The 24,977-nt window shown below is 49.6% G+C and overlaps 3 protein-coding genes, 1 long non-coding RNA gene and 3 other non-coding genes across 11 annotated transcripts in view; 6 read left to right on the forward strand and 1 right to left on the reverse strand.

Moving 5' to 3' along the window:
* Positions 1-6,090: 6,090 nt before the first annotated feature.
* On the forward strand, positions 6,091-9,412 carry RPL17 (ribosomal protein L17). Its single transcript, XM_035309189.1, has 7 exons — positions 6,091-6,140; positions 6,529-6,581; positions 6,668-6,708; positions 7,743-7,877; positions 8,158-8,256; positions 8,797-8,988; positions 9,322-9,412. Exons 2-7 carry the CDS (start codon positions 6,542-6,544, stop codon positions 9,367-9,369), a joined length of 555 nt encoding a protein of 184 aa, XP_035165080.1. The 5' UTR covers positions 6,091-6,140; positions 6,529-6,541; the 3' UTR covers positions 9,370-9,412.
* LOC118156795 lies at positions 8,008-8,074 on the forward strand. Its single transcript, XR_004746448.1, has one exon. It is a non-coding gene; the product is annotated as a small nucleolar RNA SNORD58 (small nucleolar RNA).
* Positions 8,595-8,661, forward strand: LOC118156796. The gene has a single exon (XR_004746449.1). It is a non-coding gene; the product is annotated as a small nucleolar RNA SNORD58 (small nucleolar RNA).
* LOC118156783 lies at positions 9,056-9,128 on the forward strand. The gene has a single exon (XR_004746436.1). It is a non-coding gene; the product is annotated as a small nucleolar RNA SNORD58 (small nucleolar RNA).
* Positions 9,413-9,515: 103 nt separating the features above from the next.
* CZH18orf32 (chromosome Z C18orf32 homolog) lies at positions 9,516-12,726 on the forward strand. Of its 2 annotated transcripts, none has more exons than XM_035309191.1 (3): positions 9,516-9,623; positions 11,349-11,601; positions 11,919-12,726. In XM_035309191.1, exons 2-3 carry the CDS (start codon positions 11,374-11,376, stop codon positions 11,991-11,993), a joined length of 303 nt encoding a protein of 100 aa, XP_035165082.1. In that variant the 5' UTR covers positions 9,516-9,623; positions 11,349-11,373; the 3' UTR covers positions 11,994-12,726. The 2 variants fall into 2 exon arrangements, with proteins under 2 accessions (XP_035165082.1, XP_035165081.1); XM_035309190.1 differs by having other exon boundaries at positions 9,559-9,652.
* On the reverse strand, positions 10,447-11,086 carry LOC118155748. The gene is made up of 2 exons (XR_004745995.1): positions 10,955-11,086; positions 10,447-10,602 (listed from the first exon to the last, which is right to left on the reverse strand). It is a non-coding gene; the product is annotated as an uncharacterized LOC118155748 (long non-coding RNA).
* A 2,964-nt stretch (positions 12,727-15,690) lies between the features above and the next one.
* The window catches only part of DYM (dymeclin), a 176,066-nt gene continuing 166,779 nt past the window's right edge, over positions 15,691-24,977 (forward strand). For 2 of the 4 annotated variants that reach the window (XM_035309184.1, XM_035309188.1), the window contains exons 1-3: positions 15,915-16,052; positions 18,612-18,685; positions 20,807-20,974. In XM_035309184.1, coding sequence (XP_035165075.1) covers positions 20,835-20,974 — 140 coding nt within the window. In that variant the 5' untranslated portion in view covers positions 15,915-16,052; positions 18,612-18,685; positions 20,807-20,834. Of the gene's footprint in view, positions 15,798-15,914; positions 16,053-18,611; positions 18,686-20,806; positions 20,975-24,977 lie in introns of those variants that run through there. The other 2 variants (XM_035309185.1, XM_035309186.1) reach the window with 2 other exon arrangements.

Genomic DNA, 24,977 nt, shown 5'->3' on the forward strand with positions numbered 1-24,977 from the left:
CCCCTTTTTCCTCCTTTCCCCCCTTTTTCCTCCTTTCCCCCCTTTTTTCCTCCTTTCCCTTTTTTCCCCCTCCCCCTTTTTTCCTCCTTTTCCTCCTTTTCCCCCCTTTTTCTTCCTTTTTTCTCCTTTTATCCCTTCCTCCTTTTTTCACCTTTTCTCCCTTTTTCCCTCACTTTCCCCTTTTCCTCCTATTTCCCTTTTTCTCCTTCTGCCCCCTTTTTCCTCCTTTTCCCTCTCCCAACTTTTTTCCTCCTTTCCCTCCTTTTTCCCTCCTCCTCCCCCCTTTTCCCCCCTTTTTAATTCCTTTACCTCCCTTTTTACCCCTTTTACCTCCCCTTTCCCCCCCATTTCCCCCCCCTTTCTCCCTCCTTTCCCCCATTTTTCCTCCCTTTCTCCCTCCTTTCCCTATTTTTTCCTCCTTTTCCCCCTTTTTCTCTCTTCCCCCTCCTTTTTATCCCCTTCATCAGCCCTCCCGTGGCCCAGCAGGGTTTCCCCATCGCTCCTGCACCAGGTCGGGGCTCATCCTCTCCTCTCGGCATTGCAGCGGGAATCCTTTGGCTTCTGACACCGGAGGACGACGAATCGAGGCCGTGGGGATTTCCCCCCAGGGAGGTGGGTTTGGGCATCGCGTCCTGGGGCTGGAGCCCCTCTCACAGCTGGGGTTGGAAAGCAACACCCCGTTAAACCCGGCAATTTTCAGGAAAAACTCCTCCTTTCGATTCATCTCTCCCCGGGGAGGATTTCCTGGCTCTCCGATGGAATTTCGGGGTACGGTAAGAGGTAATGAAAGCTACACCGGGGCAAAAAAGCTCCCTTGAGACCTCTTTAGGCGTTAAAGATCTGCGAGGTGGAGCAGTTCTGGGCTTGGTGGCTCCGGAGATCCCCAAAAAGCTGCTCGTGGGAAGGAGCGCTCATTTGCTCAACCTCGAGCTGGTTGCTTCAGGTCAGCTCCTCGGTCTCAGGGGGAGATTATCGCTCATCTGCAAGTTTTTAATTCCACTTTCAGAAACCCAACGGCGTCCTACCCACCCCGTGTCCTTCCTGCCTGCTGCTTCTCTGTTTCCGTCCCTTTCCTACGGTGAAAGAAGGAGCAGGGGTCGCAGAAGAGGAGGAGGAAGGAAGAGAGGAATCGCCCTCGTTCTCTTTTTGAGTTCTAAACCAGCTTTTCTTTTCAGTTATGAACCACCCTAGAAGGGAATGGGATTGGTGTGAGCTTCCCCCTTGGCTCCTTCTCCCTAATTCCTTCCTGAGATGCCGGAGAAGAGCCTCTCCTCCGCTCCCAAAGCCTTTCAAAAGCAGCCCCTCGACGAGCGCCCTAGGAAAGGACCAACGCTTCGTAGCTCGGCAGCTCCGCTCGCTTACGGAAGGAGCTAATCCCTACCGGGTTATGAAACCAGCTCACATGCTTCAGCGGCGTTACCCGCTGCCGCTGTCCCCAGGGAGCTCTCTTTGGCCGAGGCAGCCCCCTGGCATCCATCCTTACGCCACCTCCTCCGCGTCCCCCCGTCCCCGTGGCGGTAAAAAAACGACCGGAGGAAAAAAGAAGCGAGCTGGCCGAAGTGTCCTGCCTCTTCGCCGTTCCCGTTTCGTTGCGAATTTACTTGACCACCGAGCCCCCGGCACGTAATCCTGAGCTGAATGCCTTGGATTGTGAGGGAATATTTACAGCCGACCCTGGCAGCAGCCCCCAAAGCTGCGCTTGGGGCCTCCCGCCCCCCGTTAAATCCGCTGGCGTCTGGGCCTGGGTTCTTAGCGAGCGCGTGCTCTCGTTGCCACGGCCGATACGGTGGGCCCGGGAGGGTAAATCCCCCGCATTCCTGCTAAATCCTAATTCCTGTTGGCGTTGTCGCCCGGGCGGGGACGGGACGGTTCGTACCTGCCTCCGGGCATCCCCACCGCGGGGAGGTTTCCAGAAGGCTTTGATCCCAAACCTCTCCCCACGGCCCCTTCATCGAGGCCAAACTCTTCTCAGTCGCTTGTTCTTTTTCTCCTCGATGTGCTCGAGCGACGTGACGGGATTCCTCTGATGCCTTCTGCCTCTTTTTCTCTCTCCTCCGTGCCTTGCATCGGTCCCCAGGCTGTCCTGATGTTACGGCGCCTCCAGCCGCAGCGGGAGCACAGGTTGGAAGGAGGCTGCAAGACCCTCAGATCGAAAGCAGACCGTAAGATCTCGCGAGCAGCATAATCACAAAACTCCTAGCCTATATCCCAAACCAGCCACCCGGAGCTTGGTTCTGAGCACTCGCAAATCCACTTTAGGTTTACCCCAGCGGCGCGCGGGCTTTCGAACCCGATCCTCTAAATCCAGGTGGGCGCCGAAACGAGGAAACTGGGACCGGGCCGCTCAGCTTCCCCCCCAAGAAAGGAGTTAGTAAAAATAACTCCTAACTTCGTTGGGTAAAGCTTGTGTGGCCCTGCCCTGATCCTAGGCTCACCCCTCGGCGTCTCAGTGAAAAATTAAGGACGTTTTTTTCCACGTTCCCAGCGTGTGCGATAGGAGCACGGGAAAGGAGACGTCGCCCCGCAGGGCTCGTTTCACCCTCCGGCCGTTTAACCCTAATTAACTAACTTTTCTTGTGTTTGCTGAGCGTGTGGATCTTACTAGGAAGAGCCGGTGGCTCTGTACTTAATTAAGAAGAGCTCGGGGCGTTTCTTAGTGCGTTGGGTTTGTGTTCCTGCCTGGGATGTGCAGGCGATTCACGCCAGCCCAAGGACAGACGGGCAGCGATGTAAATATAAAACATTCAGAGCGGTATTTCTTGGTGCTGAGCCAGACAGGCTGGAGCAAACACAGGAGCGGGTTTCAATTGATCCCGAAGGGTGTCTCTGATCGAGCACTTCCACGAGGTCTTTATTTACCGCCTTTCTCGTCGAGGCGATTGCCCTGGGGATCCATTTCTGGCACCGAAAGCCAGGGACAAGCAGTCACGGGCCCGCACAACCTGCGTAAATGCTCTGCTGGCGGCGAAGGCACCGAATAAACACCGACTTGGGCGACAAGGTTATTCAATCCCACAGGAGGTTTGTTTTACCGGCGATTTCCTCCTCTGCGGGTGCGCAGGGGGTGGATGAACCCGTCGCTCTTGGACGATACGCCACCGATTGTTGAGCGTCACGCTCTCCCCCCTGTCGATGTTTCCTTTTTGCCTTGCCCGTGCTCCTGGCTGGTCCCCAGCAGCGCAGGGAAGGCGCTGTGCCGCTGCGTCAGCAGCAGTGACGGCCGGGACAGACGCTCAGCCGCCGTGCCACCGCGCTCCAGGGACTGTTTCCTCACCCTGGACTGGGGACAGGATCTACACAGCAGAAACGGACCGCGTAGCTCACCTCTTGTGTTCTTCAGGAGGACTCACGGGGAACTTGATTTGAAAGCACGGAACTTTTAGCCCCCCTCTGGAAGCATCAAGCATCTCTTCTTTAAAATCTCAGGAGCTCAGGGAGACACTGCAGGCAGCTGGGGGAAGCCTTCAGCGTTCCCAGCTCCGGCGTTCAAGCTGGTTTGGGTTTAAACTAGATACTGGGTGCTTTTTGTCTGCAGGTTTTTCTGCTTCACCGTTAGGGCAAGGAACCCATTTGTAGGTGGGTTTTGTGAACGACGAGTTAAGCTCGGCCAACGAGCCCCACTGGGGCTATCCGTCAAAGGGATTTTAGCGCAGCCCCTCCTGGGCTGAATTCGGTAGTTTAGGAATTACTGCCCCCACGCAGGCTGCGTGCTGCTCAGCAGAAAACCTGCAGCGGGAAGGGTAGGAACGCCTTTGCCCCTTGTGGTTAGGATGTGGCTTTGAATCCTCTCAAGGGAAGGAAACCGAAAGTGGGTCTCGCACCCCGGGAGCACGCCGTGGCCACCATGCCGCTGCTTTCTGCAGGTGCACCTCAGGAGAAGGTAGAAACCCCGGCTGTCCTTTCGATGAGCCCTTCCTAGGAGGATGTAGCCACCAGGAGCTTCCAAAGGTGAAGGAGATGAAGAGCTGGATCTTTATTTCAACGTCTGCTGAGCGAAGCTGGGCATAGGCTGAGTCGCCAGGGCTGGGTGGTCTGGGCAGGAGAGCTAAGAGGGACGGCACCAGGGGAGTGTAAGGCTAAATCCTACAGAGTTTGGATTCCAGGAGGATCAGGAGACGGCTGCCCCCCGTGCAGGAGTTTCAAGGAACATGATTTTGGACTTGCGTGCCAAATTTTTCTGCTTAGGATCCAAAAGATCCCGTGGAAACGCTGGTTTCCTTTCCCAGCAGTTCGAAGTAATGACGGAGGAGAGTTGCACTCGTGCTGGCTGTGAGGGGGAGATTCCCGCAGTGTGGTGGGGAAGGCCTTGCAAGTGCTTGAGGACCTCAGTTTTTTGCTTGGTTTTACTTATTACATCTGGACCCTTAATGCTCCTGGAAATGCTACCATTTTTCTTCCACAGAAAAGGAAACGGAGACACGGAGGAAGTGTCGAAACTCCTCTCCGAGATGTCTTCTTCCATTTTTATTGTTCCTCAAAGTCACGAGCCTCTTTTTCTCTAGCAACACTTGGCTTAGAAAGGCTGTTGCGCCCGTATTTTGACAATGCTCATCCTCCTTCACACTGCCACTACGCTGACGTGGTTGTGCGTGCTGACATGCTGTTAAAATTACAGCTCTACCCTCTCCATCCCTGTAAATCTTTGCGGTAGTTCAAATATTTTCCGCGTCTCACCTGGGTGAAATCCTAGCCCCGAAGCTTTGGAGTTTATTAGCGCTAAAGAAGGGATCTGAAAATATCCCCGTGGTCTGAGCATTCGTGTTCTTGCTGAAGTTCTTGCTCTGCCTGCTTAATCTGAACAAAGTTGAACCCGGACCTCTCTCACAGCAGGGAGGTACCTGGACATTATTTATTTTCTTTTATGCTGTGTCCTTGCTCTCTATTCTCGTCCTAGCCTGCCATCTAGCTGCAGCACTTGGACTTGCTTCAGCCCCCTAAAATTGATCTACCAACCCTGGCCTTAGCCTGAGAGTTAGAAAAATTGGTTTAGCCGTGTCTTTCTTTGCTCAGATGACCAGGCTTTGCTTTCCTGAATAGTACAGGTGTCTTCCCTGCATAGCAGGGAACCTGCCAGGGCAATTTTGTAATTCCTGCAGTCACAAATCTAAGCCATGGGGCTGTGAATGGCCCTTCGGTGCCACCTGCCCCCACGACAGGTAAAGGACCTGCACAGTTCCTGACATGGGGCAACCCTGGATGTAGAATCCTACAATCATTAGGGTTGGAAGAGACCCCTAAGATCATCTGTCCAACCATCACGTCAACATCACCAATGTCACCCACTAAACCACGTCCCCAAGCACATCCAACCTTTCCTTGAACACCCCCAGGGACGGTGACGCCACCACCTCCCTGGGCACCCCGTCCCAATCCCTGACCACTTTTTCTGACAGAAATGACTCCTCATTTCCAACCTGAACCTCCCCTGGCACAACTTGAGGCTGTTCCCTCTGGTCCTATCGCTAGTTATCTGTGAGAAGAGGCCGACCCCAGCTCCCCGCAGCCTCCTTTCAGGTAGTTGTAGAGAGCCATAAGCTCTCTGAGGTCTTTGGGAAGAGCAATAAGGCTTCCTCTTCCCCAGACCAAGCAACCCCAGGTCTCTCAGCCGTTCCTCACAGGATTTGTGCTCCAGACCCTTCACCAGCTTCGCAGCCCTCCTCTGGACATGTCCCAGGGGCTCGATGTCCACCTTGTACTGAGGGGCCCAAACCGGTACAATTTTACCTGGCAATTTTGGGACAGCGGGACCTTCCACTGCCCCTTTAACTGCTTAACATCCTCCCCACTGTTCTGCCTGCACGATCACTTTCGAATATGCACAAATGTCAGGATTTTCCACCGCAAAACAACTTTAATCCTCACAGCCGGAACGGGGGAAGGTCGGGCTGGGCGGCAGGGCAAGGTTCAGCACCCAGAGGCGCTCGGGCACTGGGACAGGCTCCCCGGGGAGCTCAAGCAGCGTTTGGACACCGCTCTCGGCCGCAGGGTCTGCCTTGCGGGTGGCGTACAGCCCTGTCGCGACATGCCGACCTCACGACAGCCCTGACAGACCCCGCACGCTGTCTCGCGAGAGCGGGCCCGCGGCCCTCCCCGCCTCCCGCCAGGCGCCGCCCTTCCTCTTCCCCCGCCGCCGCCCTGAGGTGAGGACGCCGTGGGCTCGTCATCCGCCGCCATCCGCTTCCATCCGCCGCCATCCGGCCCCGGCCCGGCCTCGGGCAGCTCGGGGAGGCCATGAGGGGCCGCGGGGGCGGCTCGGCCCGCCGGCTGCCATCGGTGTTCGCGGCGCTGGCGCCGCAGATGGCGGAGCGCGGAGGTGCCGGGGCTGTGAGGGGGGAGCGGGCCCTGAGGCTGCGGGCGGAGGGGGGGGGGGGGGACACACGCTTATTTAGGATACGTTTGGGTTTAATTGCGGAAAATCGATCTCTGAGGGGCTTTGTCAGCTAGTTGTAGGTAGGGAGGAAAGCGTTTTGTTTCCTGCTTGTCTGTGGTAGAAGCTTAAGATGATTTTTCTGACTGTTTTCTTCGCAGCTGAGCTCCCAAAATGGTGCGCTACTCGCTGGATCCGGAGAACCCCACGAAATGTGAGTGGTTTTCTCCCTCGAATTCCATATTACTCCCCGAAGCCCTTCGCTTTTTCACCTCAGAACTCGGTCTCTTCTCTCCGCAGCGTGCAAGTCCCGGGGCTCCAACCTGCGAGTGCACTTCAAGGTACGCGGCCTGTGCCTGGTGGGAAACGCAAGTTGCTTTTTGGGTGGAGATGACCTTTATTTTCCTGGGGTATTAAGTAGTCACTGAAGCGCGGTGGTGTAGGTTACGGCCCGCATGTGCTTAGGTTGCTTGTAATGACTTTTATCCGCAGGAACAAAAATAAGATGGTCTGTTCTTCGGTTGCCGCCTAATAGAAGAGGAAACGGGCAGCTGGGGGGAAGATAGCAGGAGAATCTAGACTAGAAAGCGATTTGTTTCACGTGTCCCACAGCCTTGTTGGCTGCTGGGCAGGATCTCCCTGCTCATCCTGTCCTTTGGGCGCTCGAGAAGTACGGCAGCAAGCGTTGGGCATGCATGGTGATAGGGTTCGTGCGTTGCTCTGGCAAACCCAGCAGCGAATCTAAAAAAAAAATGGGGTTAATCACGAAAACGAAGCTGAGAATATGCTTTTCCGACGAGTGTTACACAGTGCAGGTGAAAAGAGCTTTTATTTTGGTGTGTTTATTGTGCAAAAACCAACGGGTAGCTTTATTAAGCACTTATCCTTGATTTTTCTTCCGATGCTTTCCACTCTCTCTCTTTTTAATCCCCTTACGTAGACGTTTTGTAGCTTGTTTGTGTAGCTTGTGTTCACATTCATTGCTGGGAGGTGTCAGATTGGATGCCTTAGCAGGAATTGCTCATTCGGGCCTCCGCTTTTTGGGTTAGCGGCCAAAGAGGGAGCTGTGCTAAGTGTAAATCCTCAGTTTTAAATTTGCTGGGTTAAAAAAAAAAAAACAACGATAAAGGTGTGACAGAGCTGTGAACTCAGTAATGGGGGAGTCATAACGACAAATTGTAGGTAGCAAGAGAAAAAATTGCTAGTTATTATTATTTGGTGGCTTCTTTTGAACCGAGCTTGGAGTAAAAAAGCATACGATTGCCTCTTTCCTTGGAGAAAGGAAAAGAAAGGTGAAAATCCGGTGCTTGTACTCCCGTTGCAACGTGGAAAGAAGTGCTGAGAGGAGCTTTCACCGCGTTTTTTTTCTTGCTAGAACACTCGTGAGACTGCCCAGGCCATCAAGGGCATGCACATCCGCAAGGCCACCAAGTACCTGAAGGACGTGACCCTGAAGAAGCAGTGCGTTCCCTTCCGTCGCTACAACGGAGGAGTTGGCAGATGTGCCCAGGTGAGGGCTGGGATGAGGACGTGGGAAGGGCTTTGGGCGCGCGCCCTTCGAGGAAGAACGAAAAGCGACGCTCGTGCTATTTCCGAATGTGGGTTCGCTGTTGCGCGAGGCGTAGAATCGTTCGCTTTGATTGCTGTGATGACTTTCTTAGGACACCTTTGGATTCAACGTGAAAAGAAACGTATATTCTGAGCAATCGAAGTAAAAGGCCACCTGGCAGCAAGCTAAAAGGGCAGATTACGGCGTACCGAGACTAAAACGCTTCTCTTTTTTCTTACAGGCCAAGCAGTGGGGCTGGACACAGGGGCGCTGGCCCAAGAAAAGCGCCGAGTTCTTGCTGCACATGCTCAAAAACGCGGAGAGCAATGCTGAGCTCAAGGTGGGCTGAGGGGATGTTACTAACCGCGCCTTGTTGGCGTGGCTGCGTGCGTTTGTGCACCTGAACTCGGTGCTCAGAAGCGCAAGAGGCGTGCTTTGTAGATGAAACCAGGACCTAGAGGGTTTGCTTTGCTGTTGGAATTACGCTGTGTGCATTTTTTTGAGTAAAAATGAGTTAGTTTTTCACAAGGGGCTGGCTCGTGGACGGTTATCAACTATTGGGAGTGTGCGTGATGGGGGAGGAAGCCCCTGAAATCCCCCCCAAACCCCCCCGTCTGTCGGCTCCTGCTCAATTAATTACCCTTGCAGCGTACTCAATAATTTATTTGGCGATTCTGATGGCGGTGATGACTATCTTAGGACACCTTTGGAATGACCGTGAAATAACCGTTGCTTTCTGAGCCATCAGCCCGCTAACAACTTGGCCGTGCCGCGTAGGGGCCTTGTGCTTCTCCGCCTTGCGGCGTCGCGGTTTTGCCGCACGAGTTACTTGCGGAGCAGATTCCATCAGGGTATCTCGGTTTTTCTTCCCCACCCGCAGGGCCTTGACGTGGATTCTCTGGTGATCGAGCACATCCAGGTGAACAAGGCTCCCAAAATGCGCCGGCGCACCTACAGAGCTCACGGGAGGATCAACCCCTACATGAGCTCCCCCTGCCACATCGAGATGATCCTCACCGAGAAGGAGCAGATCGTCCCCAAGCCGGAAGAAGAAGTGGCTCAGAAGAAAAAGGTAAGGAGCTCTTTGAGAGTTTTCGGCGTTGAGGAACCTCAGTTCGGTGGTTTTGGGGACCGAAGGGTTGCTGTGATGACTTAGCTTAGGACACCTTTGGAATAGCCGTGAAAAAAAAACCCACACGAATTCTGAGCAACCTCGCTATTGAGACTCGGGACGTACCAGAAGTGAGGGGTGGGAGCCGGGTTCGCCTTCAGGGGGGGACGTTTCCCTGGAGGGGTGTGATGCTGAGGAAGGGACCCCCGCCGATGACGTTAATTGTTAAATTAAATTAACGCCGGGGGTTGGGGGGAGGCGCAGGCGGTGACCGTGTGCCCGTTGCCGTTGCAGATCTCGCAGAAGAAGCTGAAGAAGCAGAAGCTGATGGCCCGGGAGTAGCCCTCCCGCCCCCGGCCCCCAATAAAGCTCTGTTGGAACTCCACTCCGTGCCCCTCTCTGCGCCTATGACGTCACGCGCGGTGACGTCACGCGCTGTGACGCCACGCCCCTGTGACGCCGCTCCGGGGCGGGGGGGCTGGTGGGGCACGTGACCCGCGCGGCGCTTCCTATTGGGCGGGGTGGGCGGGGCGCGCCCGCCGGAAGTGCGGGGGCCGCTTCCGGTGCGGCGGCAGTAGGGAGGGCGGCGCGGCGCGGGGAGGACGTGGGGGAGCCGCGGTCTCAGGTGAGGGGGGGGGGGGGGGGTCGGGGCTGGTTTTGGGGGAGCCTCCGCCCCGCCGCCTGCCCCCGGGGCTTGGGGAGAGGGAGAGGGGAGTGAAAGGCACCGGGAGCCGGAGCTCGGCCGTGTAAGGGCGGACCGGGGCTGGCCTAGCGCCGGGTAACGCCGCGGGGATGGGCTGCGTGAGGTAACCGGGCTGGGCCTGAAGGGGGTAAATGAGGCCGGTTGCCCGCCTGGCCTCTCTTGTGTTAACGTGAAAACGGGTGACCCTCGCCCAAATGAAACGTGGGGAACAAAAAGAACGCGGTTACGTTGGCGGTGTCACCCTCGTTCTCTGCGCTGTCTCGTATGTGGGGTGGTTCAGGGAGAAACAGAAGCCTTCAGCGCAAAGGAGCAAAGCCTGCTGTTAACATTTCACCGCTTGCCATTGCCCTGTTTTTTTTTTTTTTTTTCTAAAAATAAACCCTGCCAACCACACGGCAGCATCACAGAGAAGGTTGTGGGGAGGGGAACATTTCAATACGTTAGCCGCTGGAGCTAAAACACCAGAATTTCTGCATCTGGCAGAAATGGGACTTAATTTTCAGCCTGGACTCTTGGTACCCAGTGGCTGCACAGCCTCGGTCGTGTCTCGGTGGGGCAGCCCCTGTTGATTCCTCCCCACGCGTCCTTTAGCTAGTGAAGGAATCCGCAGCATCACACAGCAGACCTAATACCTGGGAAGTTCTAGAAGAGGGAGTGCATAAATCTTTTTCCAAGTGCTTTAATGGATTACCTCGTTCTTATTTTCTCAAGATTGCTTTCTGGCTTCGGAGGCTCTGCTCCTGCAAAACTACCTTTGGAGTGGCAAAAACTCCACTTGGAAGCCATCACCTGGAATCGATGCTCCCAGGGCGTGGGGCTCCCCTTGTCTAGGGCAGTTTGGGAAGAGCAAAGCAAGGATCCCAGATGAGGATCTGCCCCTTCCCTCTCCACAGAGTTGTTCCCTTTTATTTTGTGTCTTAATGTAAGAGCTTAGACGTGGGCAGCCTAGAAAGGAGGACTGTGAAGGGCAAAGCAGCGGCTTGCAGCAGGGTTTAGCACATCCAACAGCTCATCACTGCTGAAGGGGGACGCTTCTAGTCCTACTTAACTGCTACCTTTCCCTCCCTGTGCTTTGGTTTTCTGCTTTTTCCGTCACAAATCTCAAGGTGCTGTTTTTGAAAATCACTTCCAGGTTTTGAAAGAAAGGCGAGGGTTGATTTTCCGATAGTTTGGCTAGTTATTAGTGGATAGCTGGGAGATTTGGGAGGACCTGGGGGGGAGAACTGGGCTAGTATCTTCAAATCACTGCTTACATTTTTTAGTTTGGTTTAAGCAAAAACTCTTTGAACGTGCCTTTCAAACTTCCAGCTGTGGGGGGTGATGAATCAATAGCAAACGTCGTTCTTTTTTGTTAAGGTGCCGGGAATCTTGGCCTTACTGTTCCTGAGGACTCGTTGGAGCGTACAGCTGTTCTCACAGAACAACGGCAGCATTTTTGAAACTTTACAAATCTATCAGTAAAAAACCTTTTCTGTTGAAACGTTAACTGGAATTTCTGTTTAAACATTAACTAAAATTAACTCAAATCCTTTCTTGAGACTTTTTCTCAGCTCGTTGCGTACAGAACCCGTAATCTGAAGTCGTTTCTCTAAATCTGAGGTGTTTTTTTTCCTGGCAGCTTTGTCCCGGAAGAAGAGGAAGCCATGGTGTGCATTCCCTGTATCGTCATTCCGGTTCTTCTCTGGGTCTACAAGAAATTCCTGGAGCCCTACATCTATCCCGTCATCGCACCTTTCATTAAGCGCGTGTGGCCCAAGAAAGCCGTGCAGGAAACGACAGCCACAAAGCAAGGGCAAGGGGGCGGTGCTAGAAATCCCCGGGCACCTTCAGCCAGCGAAAGAGATAAGGGGGATGAGTCTGGAATTTACCAAGTAAGATTAACGCGTTTTAAGCTAAGGAGGGAAGCTCCAGGCAGAGCACCTGATAGTAGTGTGGGGTGGGCAGCGCAAAAGAGCGGGTAGTTGGGGGTTTTTAGAGAAGCTCTTGTGTGTTCTGCTAGCCCTGCTACTCATAACGGGGGAGAACGTTCAGCGTGTTGAAGTTGTGCATTTACTAACTTTGGTTTTTGGGGCAGATCTCTTCATAAGTCTTCACTGGCCGTGCTTTTGAGAGTCATTTTCATCATCAAATGTCACTCTTCTGGTCTTTTTTGACGTCTCATTTTAACAGTGCTCTCTTTTCTTTGCAGTTTGAAAGCAACGGGGTTGCCAATGGGATTGCTGCAAGGAGATCCACGGAACTTTCCGACAAGAAAACAGATTAAAGGAATTCATTCATAAGGATTTCATTCCCTGGTATCCAACACGAACTGGTGATTGATATTTCTCTCACTTTGAGACACATCTTTGCACATTTCAGCTGAATAAAACCCCTTATCACGTGCAGGAGAAGGTCTCTTTTGCCACTAACGTGGCAGCTAGCGGATTTCTTATTTAAAATGTTGGAAGACTGCGTGAAATTATTCTTGATTTCCCTCCCTTGGAACCACTTTGCATCTATAACCTATTGGGCATGAGTAGAGATTAGGTTAACAAGTTTATGGATCAAGCTAGCTTTGGAAGATAAACGTGTTGCTTCTTAGTTTCACTGCCTGCGAGTGCAATACTTCATTCTTCCACTTCAAAACTGAGCTATTTGTTGACCTTGCTAGAGAACAATTGCATCGTGGCAGCATAAACATTACGGTCAAGTCCTGAAGAATATAGGCTGCTGTGTGAAATCCGTAGCTGAGCTACGGGAGTTAGGCTATTTGCAAAACTGACTTAGCAAAAAGTCTTGATTTGATACTTTAAATCTTTTTTTTTTTTCCTTTAAACGTTGTGCCTTTCTTTCCGGAAAGGGATCAGCAGGTGCATGATGCAAGGGAATTGTTGCGTTATATTCTGTTGCGGTGGTTTCAAACGATGCAGGTCTGTGTTTAAAAAAAAGGGACTAAAATCTCTTAACATGCTTGTGTAAATTGAATTATAATAAAGCAGGATTTTATTTAAAAATTAGTTGCTTCGTGCAGTTGTTCTTAGGAAAAGCTGTAGACAGTCCCCAGCCTGAAGGAGTTCATAAAACTACTCAACTTCACGATAAACAAAGTGAACTGAGCAAATCCACCTGTGCCTCCTCTTGGGAATATGTGTTCTGGTGCTCAATTGCATCCCAGAATGATGCCTCTGGGCTTCGTAGGACTAATAATTCCTGCCTTGTCCCCTCTGCCAAGCCCGAGGACTCTCTAAATGATTCCAAACTAACAATTAAAACAACGAAACAAAACATTCCAGCAATCTGGGATTGCCATTGAGGATTTGTCACTTTCCCAGAAGTAGTCCTATGGGCATACATTTTTTTTTTTTTTCCATATAAATGTTTCATGGGTAGTACGTTGAGGGTAGTATCTAGAGGGTATTACGATAGCAGGAAGAGCTGGGAAATGTTTTGGGGCTCTTTCAGTCGTATTACGCATTAAAGGGCTGTGCCCTCAAGTGGCAACGTGCTGTCCTTGAACTGACACTGGGGTCTGGGTTCATTCTTGAACCATGTTTTCTTCTACCGAAGAATTACTCGCAGTATCTGCCTGATAGGCCTCTCGGATGCCTCTGGTGAGGAATATTGCTTCCTACCGCTGCCTTGGGGAGTCGCGTGGATCAGTCTGCAATGTTCACAGCTGGGTATCACACCGTTGTTGCTCTGTTACCACTGTAATGAGTTGATGCAGAGAAAATTCCTTGTTAGATGTCAGCTAATGCTGCTTTCTCTCCCTTAACAAGCCAGCCTGTAAGGAAGTGAATTTTGTATTGCTGCGAAATCAGCTTTTACAACATCCTTAGAACGTAAGCCCCCATTTGATTAGTGTTTCACAGACAGAGCTTTCACAGAATAGTCTAGGTTGGAAGAGACCTCCAGATCACCGAGTCCAACCTCTGACCTAACGCTAACAAGTCCTCCACTAAACCCTATTCCTAAGCTCTACATCTAAACATCTTTTCAAGACCTCCAGGGATGGTGACTCCACCACTTCCCTGGGCAGCCTATTCCAGTGACTAACAACCCGTTCAGTAAAGAAGGTCTTCCTAATATCCAACCTAAACCTCCCCTGGCGCAACTTGAGCCCATTCCCCCTCGTCCTGTCACCAGGCACGTGGGAGAACAGACCAACCCCCACCTCGCTACAGCCTCCCTTCAGGTACCCGTAGAGTGCAATAAGGTCACCCCTGAGCCTCCTCTTCTCCAGGCTGAACAGTCCCAGCTCCCTCAGCCGCTCCTCGTAAGCCTTGTTCTCCAGACCCTTCACCACCTTCGTAGCCCTTCTCTGGACTCGCTCAAGCACCTCCATGTCCTTCTTGTAGCGAGGGGCCCAAAACTGAACGCAGTACTCGAGGTTTCTCCTAGACTGGTATCCCTTTGTGATATTAAAAGCTGGTTTTGTTATTCTGAGCACACGGTATAATTCATGCAATAAAAGATAATACTAACTGCACTCCTGTAACTTCTCACAGATACACTGTGTAATATATTCACCTCCAGCAGCTGTGAACATGACAAAAAAAAAGCAAGAGCTGTTCTTGGGCTCCTTTTAACGTCTTGCACTGAGGAGCTCCATCTTGTTCCCTCGTGCTGGTGTCTTTTTTTTCCTAGTGAAATAATTTCAGGTGAAACATCTCGTTTGAAAACACCAGAAGTTTACTCCATGCTTGTGGCAAAAAAAAAAGAAAACAACTTATAAAGTGTACATAATCACGTTGAGTTATTTATTATAGATAGTGCTCAAGCAAGTACATCACTGATACAGGAAATAAACTGTATGATAAATCAGACTGGAGTGGAAACTAGGCTTCTAGTTGTGTGCTTAGCACTCTGTTGAAACGTACAAAAAGGCCTGTCAAAAAGCAAAGTAGGCAGATAATGCAAATATGTCTTGTTTGTTAGAATCACGCCGCTTGTGCTTTCTGGAATGTTGTTCCAGTGCTTCCAGTAGCTGCAGTTAAACACAGGTGAGCGTTATACAGCATAAAACTTGCCTGAATGAGGCATTCACTAGAAGTCTCGACAGGGAATCTGTGTTGCAAATCTGTTCCTATTCTTTTCCAGGAATAGGTCGATAATCCTATTGCATTGTGAGTAGTTTAGCAAAAAAAATAACGTGAAAAAGAGGTGAAAGAAACAAACTGCCTGCTTTTACTTCCTGAAGCTGGACAAGGGCGCAGGAGGTCAACTGCAAAGTACTGCAGAAAGTTATGTTTAAGTAAAGCAAGCAGAGAAAAAAGAAGGAAGTTCTGAAATGAGAGTACAAATACCAAGACAAATTAACTGAGAAAAGTTCTTCATGTTATTTGGTAGAAGAAAGATTTCCAAATGGATTTAGGCACCTTATGGCAGCAGGTGGATGTCTACCAGGATTTACTGAAGCGAGGTATCAGCTTCATTTCCACTGGAGATTTTTAGAAAATAGCAGATTAGACATCTTCAGGCACCAAACCACTTGTGCAAATCTAGCTCTAGGATCCCCAGTGCTAAGGCTGCCTGGGTGGATTCAAATACTGGGGATGATGGATCAGGAAATCCACTTGCAAACCACTTACTTGAAAATACCTGAAAAAAAATAATAAATTCAAATAAGCCATTATTATTATTTTTTTTTCTGCTATGGGGAGGTCTAGGTGTGATGTGGCACTTTCTGTGTGGCTCATGGAGGTACTTGGATGATGAGGATTTAAGATTAATTTTGGGGCTGGACTGGATGAACTCAGGGCCCCCTCCCAACCTCCGCCATTCTGTGAGGCTCACCTCTGCGCTATTCCAAATATGTTCAAAAACACCGTAAATTAAAGTTCGAAAAGCGTTATCTTGCTAATTATTCAGCGTCTTAAGGGCCTGAATCTGCAACCGTAGGAGGTTTTGTGAGGTAAAAACGGGCGCCAGCGGCCTTTAAAGGCCGCCACGGCTCCCTGCCGAAAACTACATTTCCCAGCGTGCCCCGCGCCGCGCCCGCCTCCCCCACCCCCCCCATGGGCGACCCGCGCGCATGCGCGGCGGGGGAGGCGGTGGCGACGTGGAAGGCCGAGAGCGGCGGCGGTGGGTGCGCGCGTGCGCCTGGGGGGGGGGGGGGGGGGCGACCGTTAAGGGGCCGTGAGGGGACCGTGAGGGGACGGCCGGGGAGCCGCGTTTGTTACCTTCGCGTTTTCGGCTTTTGCGCCCGGCGCCGCCGCTTTTCTGTGTCCAGGCGTGCTTTGTGCTGGGTTCCTGCTAGCAGAATCTCCCCAGGTGTGTTGAGTGAGGGGCGTAGCGGGCTCCCGGCACCCAAATCCGCCTCCTTCCGTCGCCGGCGCTGAGGGTAAGGTGCTGAGCTACGCTTCTGGTGGTCTGAGCTGTCTCTGGGGGTACAGTGCTATTATTTCCTACTGTGAACGCTTCTTGGAGGCACGGGAGCAGACAGAATCCCCTGCTTTGCTGGGTCTCGTTTCCCAGTTGCAGGGCGCTGTGTTACGTAATCCCCAGTTTTAGCCGGTTCCAAGCAAAAAGCGGCAAAGTTGGCTCCAGCTGGGGTGAGTTAAAAACTGTTGTCGCCGCTCGGATGGCAGAGCGCAGAGGAAGGCCCTGTGCTCTCCACGAGCTGTTCCCTTTTACACCCCTGCTGCTGCATCAGGGGAAGCTCCTGGCCAGATCCTGCTGTGGTGCTTTACTCCTAAAGCACCTCCTGCGATCAACTCAGGAGGAAAAAAAATATATATATAGCAAGCGAACGCTAAACTTAGATGGCTTTGTGATTTGATCGGGTGGCCAGCAAGATCCCAGGATGGCTTTAACGTGCCGATGACTGACAGTCGGGCTGGCGGGTTTATTAAGCCTCGTGAATGTAAGAAGCCTCCTCCTTTTGTGCGAGGAAGATATTAAGAGGCAGAGATCCTGCTTGCTGGCTGATGAGCTGCTGTCAAAGGCGGTGATGATATTTCCTCAGCGTGTGTTCTCCTGGGTGGAAAACCTATTGTACCTGCTCGTGATTACACAGCCTGGCGATACGGTTTCATTCGCAGTAGACCCTAGAGAGGGGATATAAATCATGACGTGTAGGGTGATATAAAATTACGTACACATACAAAACACATCTGGCTTTCTCTCCTGCGTGTCTTTTGTGCTGGAGGTAGGTTTCTAGTTGTGGGAGACGCTTCAAGCAGATAGCTGTTGTAAAAATGAGCGTGATGCCTGATTAGAGGAGAGCACAGATGCCAAATATATAGCCTCTGAGGTATATAAGTATTAAAAATATACAAATCTCTCTTTTTAAATTAATATCTAAGCATGTTTTGAAGCTTAAAATGTGCTGAATTTTCCTTTCGGAAACACAGCTGTTGGTCAATAGACGAGTTTCAGGTGTGTCAGCGTGAAATAAGGAGGATATGTTAAATGTGTGCAACTGTAATCTTCGTGTCCTTTCCATAAAGAAATAATAGATCGTCTTGGTTGATTAAAGCCCTGGGCAGTTGGAAGAAATTGGAGAGCAGGAAATGTTCCTGCACGGGGACTACCTGCTGTTGCCTTCCCTATGAGGGCCTCCTTTACCTGCAGCAAATCTCTCAAGATGCATCCCTTCTGCTGCTGCTGTTCTGGATTCTTCAGCCTTGATCGAGACAGGAAGGATGGCGAAAATGTCACATCAGTGCCGCTCGGTTCAGGCTCATGCTGCTGTAGAGGAAGGCACTAAAACGAGTTACTGAACAGGAGGAACAGAAAAGTTGCTGTTCGTTTTCCCAGCAAATCAAGCGGTCGACAACTGAGATAAATTGCTCCTAAAGAATTTAAGACGTGGATTGCTTTTCTTGCAGCTGAGCATTCCACTTCCTAACGGTGTTGTTTCTTCTCGCTGTCCTAAAGCACACCTGTCCCGAGGTGCTGGGACAGGTATAGACCCCAAAACCTAATTTAGATCCTCAAAATCTCCCTGCCATTGGTTGTAAGTGCCTGGTGGATGAGGGCAGGTGAAATCACTGCGATCTGGGAAGGATCTTTTGGTTTTAGTGAAATATTTGTACAATTGACACTTAATGTGCCAGGCAGACTGCAAAACCATCATTATTAAGGGAAATACATCAAATTTCTGCCACTTCTATAAACACTTTGCAGAGCTGACTTAACCGTGATTTGGGTTGGGAGGTCTCCTGCCTTGTTGCTTAGCTTGTTTTCTGGAAGTGGACAGAAAAAGCCTGTGTGGGTGAGAGAAACCAGTTTGGCTGCTGAAATTCCAGTCCTCTGGTTTAGCAGAATCCGCACCAATTTCTACAGTTAAGATCTTTGAGTCCTCCTTCAGCGCTTTCGAAGCTTTGGGTGGGTTTCCGATTGGCTTTCCTCTTGAAACGCCTGCCTGGAGAATTGATGGATGCTGCTGGTGCTGTTAGCAGCAGAATGAAGACAATTAATGCGAGCATTTTTGATTATGAGGTGGAGAAACGGGTGACGTTGTTTCTGAAGCCACGTGTTTTTATTTGGAACGTTTCTTTCATGTCCCAGAGCGCTGCGTGGAAAAAAAACCAACAAGTGATTTGCTGAGAGCAGAAAGTTGAGGTTCTTCTTTCATGTCCTGGATGAAACACCTTCAACAGACACTTCCCAGGAGCAACCTTCAGGGCTGGGCATTACCGTAACGTGAGGGAGCAGAGAGAATCCAAAGACGTTGTGTGGGGTAGTAGAATTCCAATATTGGAGCTAAATAATTCCTACCGTTCCTAAGTCTGCTGGGAAGCTCGGTGGTAGGATTTTGTGGGACGTTTTTAACCCCTCACAGGTGAAATGGGGCCCGAAATGCTCAGTTCTCGGATGAAAACATGAAATAGACACTGTGTCAGCTTCCTTGGTGCTCGAATACGCAGCGTGACATCTCGTGTTCTTGTCTTTACAGAGATTTTGGGCTACTTTGGCTGAGAAAAAAACCATGTCCATTTGGATTCGTTGAGCAAGCAGCAAATCGTAAAGGTAAGCCAAGTGTTTATTCTGTGGAACTGGATTTCTTCTTCGGTTTTTCAGTGTGCGACAGCATCAGTTCTTACTTTATTTTCCTGAGGTTACATTCAAGACCCAGCCAAGAGACTCGATTGCCCCGAAGTTGTCTGAATGACCGTTTCTTATTCTTATATTTTAAAACGAGCGCTTTATAAACCTGTAAGGAAAACGATATTCTTGTAGCCACCGTTAATAATTAACATTCAGGTCCTTCCTAAGGTCAGCCGGCGTAAGGTTTACGTGTACCCCGAGCTGTTTGGGATTGGGGTGGGTCCCGATGGGCAAAGGCACCGCTTGCATTCGGTCTGGAGCATCTGCTTCTCGTGGTGGAGCCGAGTTCCGCCACCGAACAGATGTTGGATGCGCTACAGCGTGACGCAGACCAGGTGACAGTCCTTCGGGGGCGTTCCCAGCTTGTTTAGGAACCAGAGTTGTCGCCGGTAGCGGTAATAACACCGTACGGAGCTAAACGACTTGCTAATAAATAGTTCCTCTATTTTTTGAGCAAACAGATGAATTGCTTTTCAAGAGAAGGCTAACTTCTTTTTCAAAGAACCGTGGGTTTATTTGGTGCGTTGGGGTTGGATCGAAGAGCCAGCGGGGGCTGTTACGAAAGTCAGGGCTGGGGAAAATCCCAGCTAAGCGAGGATTAGGTGAATTTTACAACAGCTATGGTAATTTGTGCTCCAGTTCCTGACCAACCATCGTTCTGTTTGGAGAAATAAGCCAGGCTGTAGGGCCCGAGGGAATCCCCAAGGCGCTCTAGCCAGCAACTTGCTGCATTACCTGAAGAGCTGTGGCTTTGCTCACGGTAGCTGGGAAATAGGTATTAGAAGCTGAAAATGGACAATAAATATTTTGTTAAAACCTGCTTTATAGGGACTCTGATTGAAGGGATTTACGTTAACAGAATTTAATCTCTTGGGACCCTGCAGAAAATCTGGAGAGTGCGCCAGCTTTTTTTGTTTGCAAGAACTTGCTTGGGACTCGCCATCGCTGTTATTCCTCTGGAAGTGAGTTAAATGGGGGACTTGGGGAGCTGCCCCTGAGTCTAAGAACAAGGGTGGAGGGGCTCACCTTAGGAGAAAGGGGTGAGGATCGAGGACATGCTACGCTCTGTCTGAACTCCGAGAAATAGGAGCTGAAATGTTAAGCCACGTAAAGGTGCCCGGAAGGGACCCGAGCCAAAATACGTAGCTGATTCTGTAGGAGGTGGGAGCTGGGCACGTATAAAATAGATGGTGGGGCTGAGATGTACAGCCTGAACCTCAGTTCTACTTGTACGTGATGATCCGGTATCCTCGTATTACGCGATTTTGTCTCTTCTGCTTTATTCTCGAGCTTTTTATTGGCTTTATTTCCAAGGTAGCACACACCGAGTCTCGTGCTTTTTCTTTGAAGTGCCCAAGTTTGTATTCAATTAAGAATATTTGTTCTGTTCTAGGGGTAAACATTCAGCCAGGGTTTTGGAAATCTCTTTAAGCTCACGACGTCTTAGAATCCTTCAGTGCTTCTCTGCAGAATTCCCTGGCAGGATCTTAACGCTTGCTTTCCAAGACCGCTTCTCAATTTCTCTTCTTGCGGGTGCTACAGGTAGCGTCTTCAGAGCTTTCAGAGTGTGCTCACGCTACACCTCTAACACAAGCCCTTCAAATAGCCTCCGTGCTGGCTGCAGACGTTGCAGATTTTGGTTGCGTCTCTTCATTTCTCCTCACCTCTCCTCGTTTTCCTTCTGCTCTTTATTCAAGTAACCGCTGCGAGAGTTGTCTTCACTGGGATTACCTTTCCTCAGTTGGTTCGGGATTAGCCGTGCAGTGGTGCTAACGGTTGTGCTTGGTGTGGAGGAGGCAGGGGGTCTTCAAGGTGGAGATAGATCACTGACGGTACGCAGGAATTTGCTGCCTGACCTCCCTTCCGTGACAGCAGCAGGCGTTTGCCTATCTCTGCATTTTAATGCCTTCCTCTGTGCCTCTCTTTTCTACTTCTCAAACTCTTCAAGGCAGTGAACCGAAGCCTCACGGATCGCTGGTTTAAGATCTGGATATTCCTTACTTGTACCAAAGGTTGTAAATATTTCTTCTCTTTTTCTTTAAGAAATGAAGATTTAGAAGGTGATTTCAAGATGGGAGCAAACAGCAGCAGCATCAGCGAGCTTCCAGAAAACGAATACCTCAAAAAACTGTCAGGAGCAGAGCCTATCTCCGAGAATGACCCCTTCTGGAATCAGCTGCTGTCCTTTAGCTTTACCACTCCAACGAACAGGTAAGGTGGTGCTTGTTGAAGAACTAAACCTTGTAATACATTTATAAAAGTGACAAGTCTGAAAACAAACGGGTTTTTTCTTTAGTTTAATTCCTGTTTTAGGTAGCAAGGGAACAAATGTCTGTATGAAACACTTCCTGATTTTGGGGGGTCTCTTTTCAGCGTGTCTTTTTTTCCTGTGAGTCGCTTTCGTCCTCGCAGTTGTACTTGGTATTCATTCCCCTGATGGGCTGAAAAGTGCAGTCTGTAGCGTTGGGGTGGGTTTGTTTGTTTTGGGGTGGCTTTTTCAGAGTGAGCCTTTGGTGTTTCTGCAGCTCCTGAAGAATCCAACGCCTGATGTTTCCTCTGAGCTTACAGTGAATTGTACGTGTCCCGTGGCTTAGTTGTAGGTTAGCTGTTGAGTTCCTTAGTCTCTGTCCCAGAACTGTTCTGGCCGATGTTATTGTCATCTTTCAGTTCTTTGTTGAAGCAGAGCTCCCGTCAAAGTGAATGAAAATCCAAGAAGGGGTAAAACTGGCGCAGCCTTCTGCCTGCCCTGAGCTCCTGAGTATTTCATCTGTATTAGTGGTTGAATAAAGGATGAAATAAAATTTCCAGCTTCGGAAAGACAAAAAAAAACACACTTATTTTCGTGGCAATTGGTAAATCTGGCAGACAACCTCTCCCGCTCGTATTAGCGTGCTTCTAATGTAAGATCAGACAGCTGGGAGGGAAAATGGTCAAGGTAGACAACTGAGTGGCATTTATTAACCTCTATTTTTGTAATGATTGAGGAGAGGGAAGGATTCTGAGGGAACATTGCTTCCTCTTAAGATCTCTGAGGAGGCAAGAATTGCTTAGAGCCCACCTGTGACAAGATATATTTTATATCACAGCCCAGCTGGGATATATAGATATAAAAACTTCATCCAAAAGCAGGTTGAAAGTTGAATTAGTTGAACACCAGGTGGTGCTCTCGCCTGGCAGCTGGACGAGATGCATTTTTGAGACATCTTTTGTCCGGCTTAATTGGAAAGAAGCTGAAACTTCCCATGAAGTTGCATCTACCTGAGAGGACCGTTTGACAAACGAGGTCAGACCACGTTGGCTGCACGGCACCCTCAACCGTTGTCTAAATCAGAGAACCTCGCCTGCAGGAACAGAACAGTAGAGGTCAGCGTTCATTTTAGAGATTGAAAGCTTGTGGAGTATCAAGTGAGCCCTGTTCTGTTTTAATGAGGATTGAGTGTAGGTCGTACCGACAGGAGCAAGGTGCTAGTTCTACCAACACTCGCAAGCCAATGTTTGGAATCTCTTAGGCAGTTTTCCTTCCTCTCTGTTCCAAAGGAGTCCAAGTACCCGCTGATCCCAGGCTAAAGGCAGATCTTCCGGGCTGCCGTCCTGAATTGGATCTTCTTCGTTATTTGTTTAATCCCCAGACTCAGAAGCTCAAGACCTGGGCTTGTGAGTTGGTGATTTACAGGGTTACGTCATACCCTATCTGATCTTTTAATGGCACTGCTTCCACATCTTTTCTGTGCTTTGCTTGTTTCAGCACTCTGTGCTCTTTTCTTTCGCTGTCGTTTTATTTTCCTGCCTTTTTCCCCCTCCCGGTTCAGTCGCTACAAGAACGCAACCTTCTCCTTGGCAGTGTTGTCGCAGTACTTTTACGATGGGAAAGCTTAAAACGGAGTTAACGAACGCAGAGCTTGCTGAAAATCAACGTGCTTAATATCTACTGTTCCGCTTTGTTCCTTCCCTGGAGTTTTTAATGAGTGGCTGGTTAAAGAACAGCGTGCGTGATCCTTGAATGGAAAGACAGAAAAACGAGCAACTTTTTATGTTGCCTTAATTTATTGTACCAATTTCAAAACATACCATGTTATGCTCAGCTTTTTATTCTTTGACGTCTTCCCTCTGAAGAGTCCGTTAAGGTCAGCATTCCCGCAGTATGAATTTACTGAATGGGCTGATTCTTCTGTTTTTTTTCTATTCGATGGCGAGGAAAAAACTGTCAGGAAAGCTGCCCCCTCCTTTATTTTTCTTCCTCTTTCAGAGGGGGTGGCTGTCAACTCCCGTTTGGCTCTGGTAGGTGTCACCGTTCGTCTAGGTGTGTTTATAATTCCGGTTTGTATACAGAGCACTTCAGCTTGCTGAGCTGAGATGTTGGAAAACAGTAGCCACTGCTGCTTAAAAGCCTCTTAATGCCTTCAAAATGAAAGCAGATAAAACCATATTCCTCAAAGATAACTGCTGGGAAGCAGCTTTGTCTTCGATTAGTTGTAGTTTTGCTGAAGTCTGTGGGTAAATTTCAAGTCAAGCAACTGAAACGAATTCAAGCACTCTAAATGAACTCCACCGATTATTTTTTTTTATTATTTTTTTCCTCCTTCTCTTTTGGAATTAATGTTCTTTTCCAATATATGCCAGAACAGCTGTCACAGAATCTGGCTTTCTGGTAGGATGGAGCCAGAAATATAAATACGTTGTCAGTGAAAACTGATCTTCTTTGTTTTGAGCAGTAGGCTGCCTAATTTACCGTTCTTCCCCGCCTTTACAAAAAAAAATAACCTGCTGATGAACTTGGATTTTAAGTAAACGGAAGTACCAACAAAACAGAGAACTTGACGTGGGATTGGTTATTAAAAGGAGAGTGATTTGAGCAGGAGAGAAGAGAATACATGCTGTTTAAATACTGTTTCAATATTTTACTTGGTCCATAATTGCTGCCTAAACTCATAATTAATAATAACTCCTAATTTTTGTTTCCTATTTCCAATACACCCTTCTGAAATACAAAAGGGCCATCTTGGCACCTGTTTCCATCCCTTTATGTCCAAGGGTGAGCGCATCAAATCCCCAAATGGCATTAATGGGAACCACTTAGGTTGGAAAAAACCTTCCAGACCTTCAACCATCGACCCGACCTACCGGGTCCCATCGCTACACCAACGTCCCTTAGGGGCTGCAGCTGGGGTGCCTGGGTAGCAATGCTCAGCGGTACCACGAAGCAGAGCAAGGGTTCACTTCATTTGCTTGTTTACTGCTGGAAACTCATCTCTTAAGAGAAGCTCGTTGGGCGTGTGCTGATTGTTCTCATAGACCTGTTGATGTTTCACTCTTCCAGCCCAAATCAATCTCTCCTATAACCGTGTCCTAGAGCCCGCTGTGTTCCAGAAGCTGAATTTCAGTTCTGAAAAAGCGTCGTTTTATTTCCTCAGGTCTTGGAAGATCAAGTTGCAGAGTAGAAAATAGGTTTTAAGGCTTCCCTTTCTTTTCTACAAGGTCGTTCTCTCCGTACGGGATCCTCGTGTAGTTGGCCAGCAAGCGTAACGTATTGAAGATGAGTTTAATGCATTTTAGGTGTTTTTGTCCCAAGCAGCGATCTCCTTGTAAGTGCACGTTTATACACGCCCACTTACACATCCGTTACACATCCACGGGGCAGCCCCGGTTCCTCGGGTGAGGGCTTTCAGAGAGGATCCCAACTTTTGCTTGCGATCAGCGCGGTTTGTTCAAGGGTTGTGTGTTTTGGAATAACTCGGAGGGGGGAAAAAAGCAACGCTTGGAAGAATGCTTTATTTTCAAACCTAAAAGCGTGGAAATCAGGGAAAAATGAACCGTAATTAAAAGATTAAGGCCTACATCTACAGTTTAAATCCCAAAGCAATCGCAATAATCACTCAGGCTGTATTATAGAAGTCCCTAGCACCTTTGGATAATGGGAGTTGGATCGGTTTTCGTTGGATGAAGATTATTTAGGACCTAAGAACTCCATTCTGGACACCAACCCGCTACAATGTTCATCCGGCTTTTCAGCCCTAGGGAAGAAATACATCCTGATGACGAGCGAAGGAGCAAGTAGAAGTCAAAAAATAAAAAATCCTTACCTCTTCTAGTCCTTGAACCTGGGCACGGGTTGCTTATCAGAAGTCAAACTAACGCTTAGGAAGCAACAGCAGCTTTGCCCATCTGATTGTGGCAGCGTTAATAATTTTGGCACTGTTTTTACATGAGAAGAATG

Source organism: Oxyura jamaicensis, chromosome Z, assembly GCF_011077185.1.
Source record: "Oxyura jamaicensis isolate SHBP4307 breed ruddy duck chromosome Z, BPBGC_Ojam_1.0, whole genome shotgun sequence".
NCBI lineage: Eukaryota > Metazoa > Chordata > Aves > Anseriformes > Anatidae > Oxyura > Oxyura jamaicensis.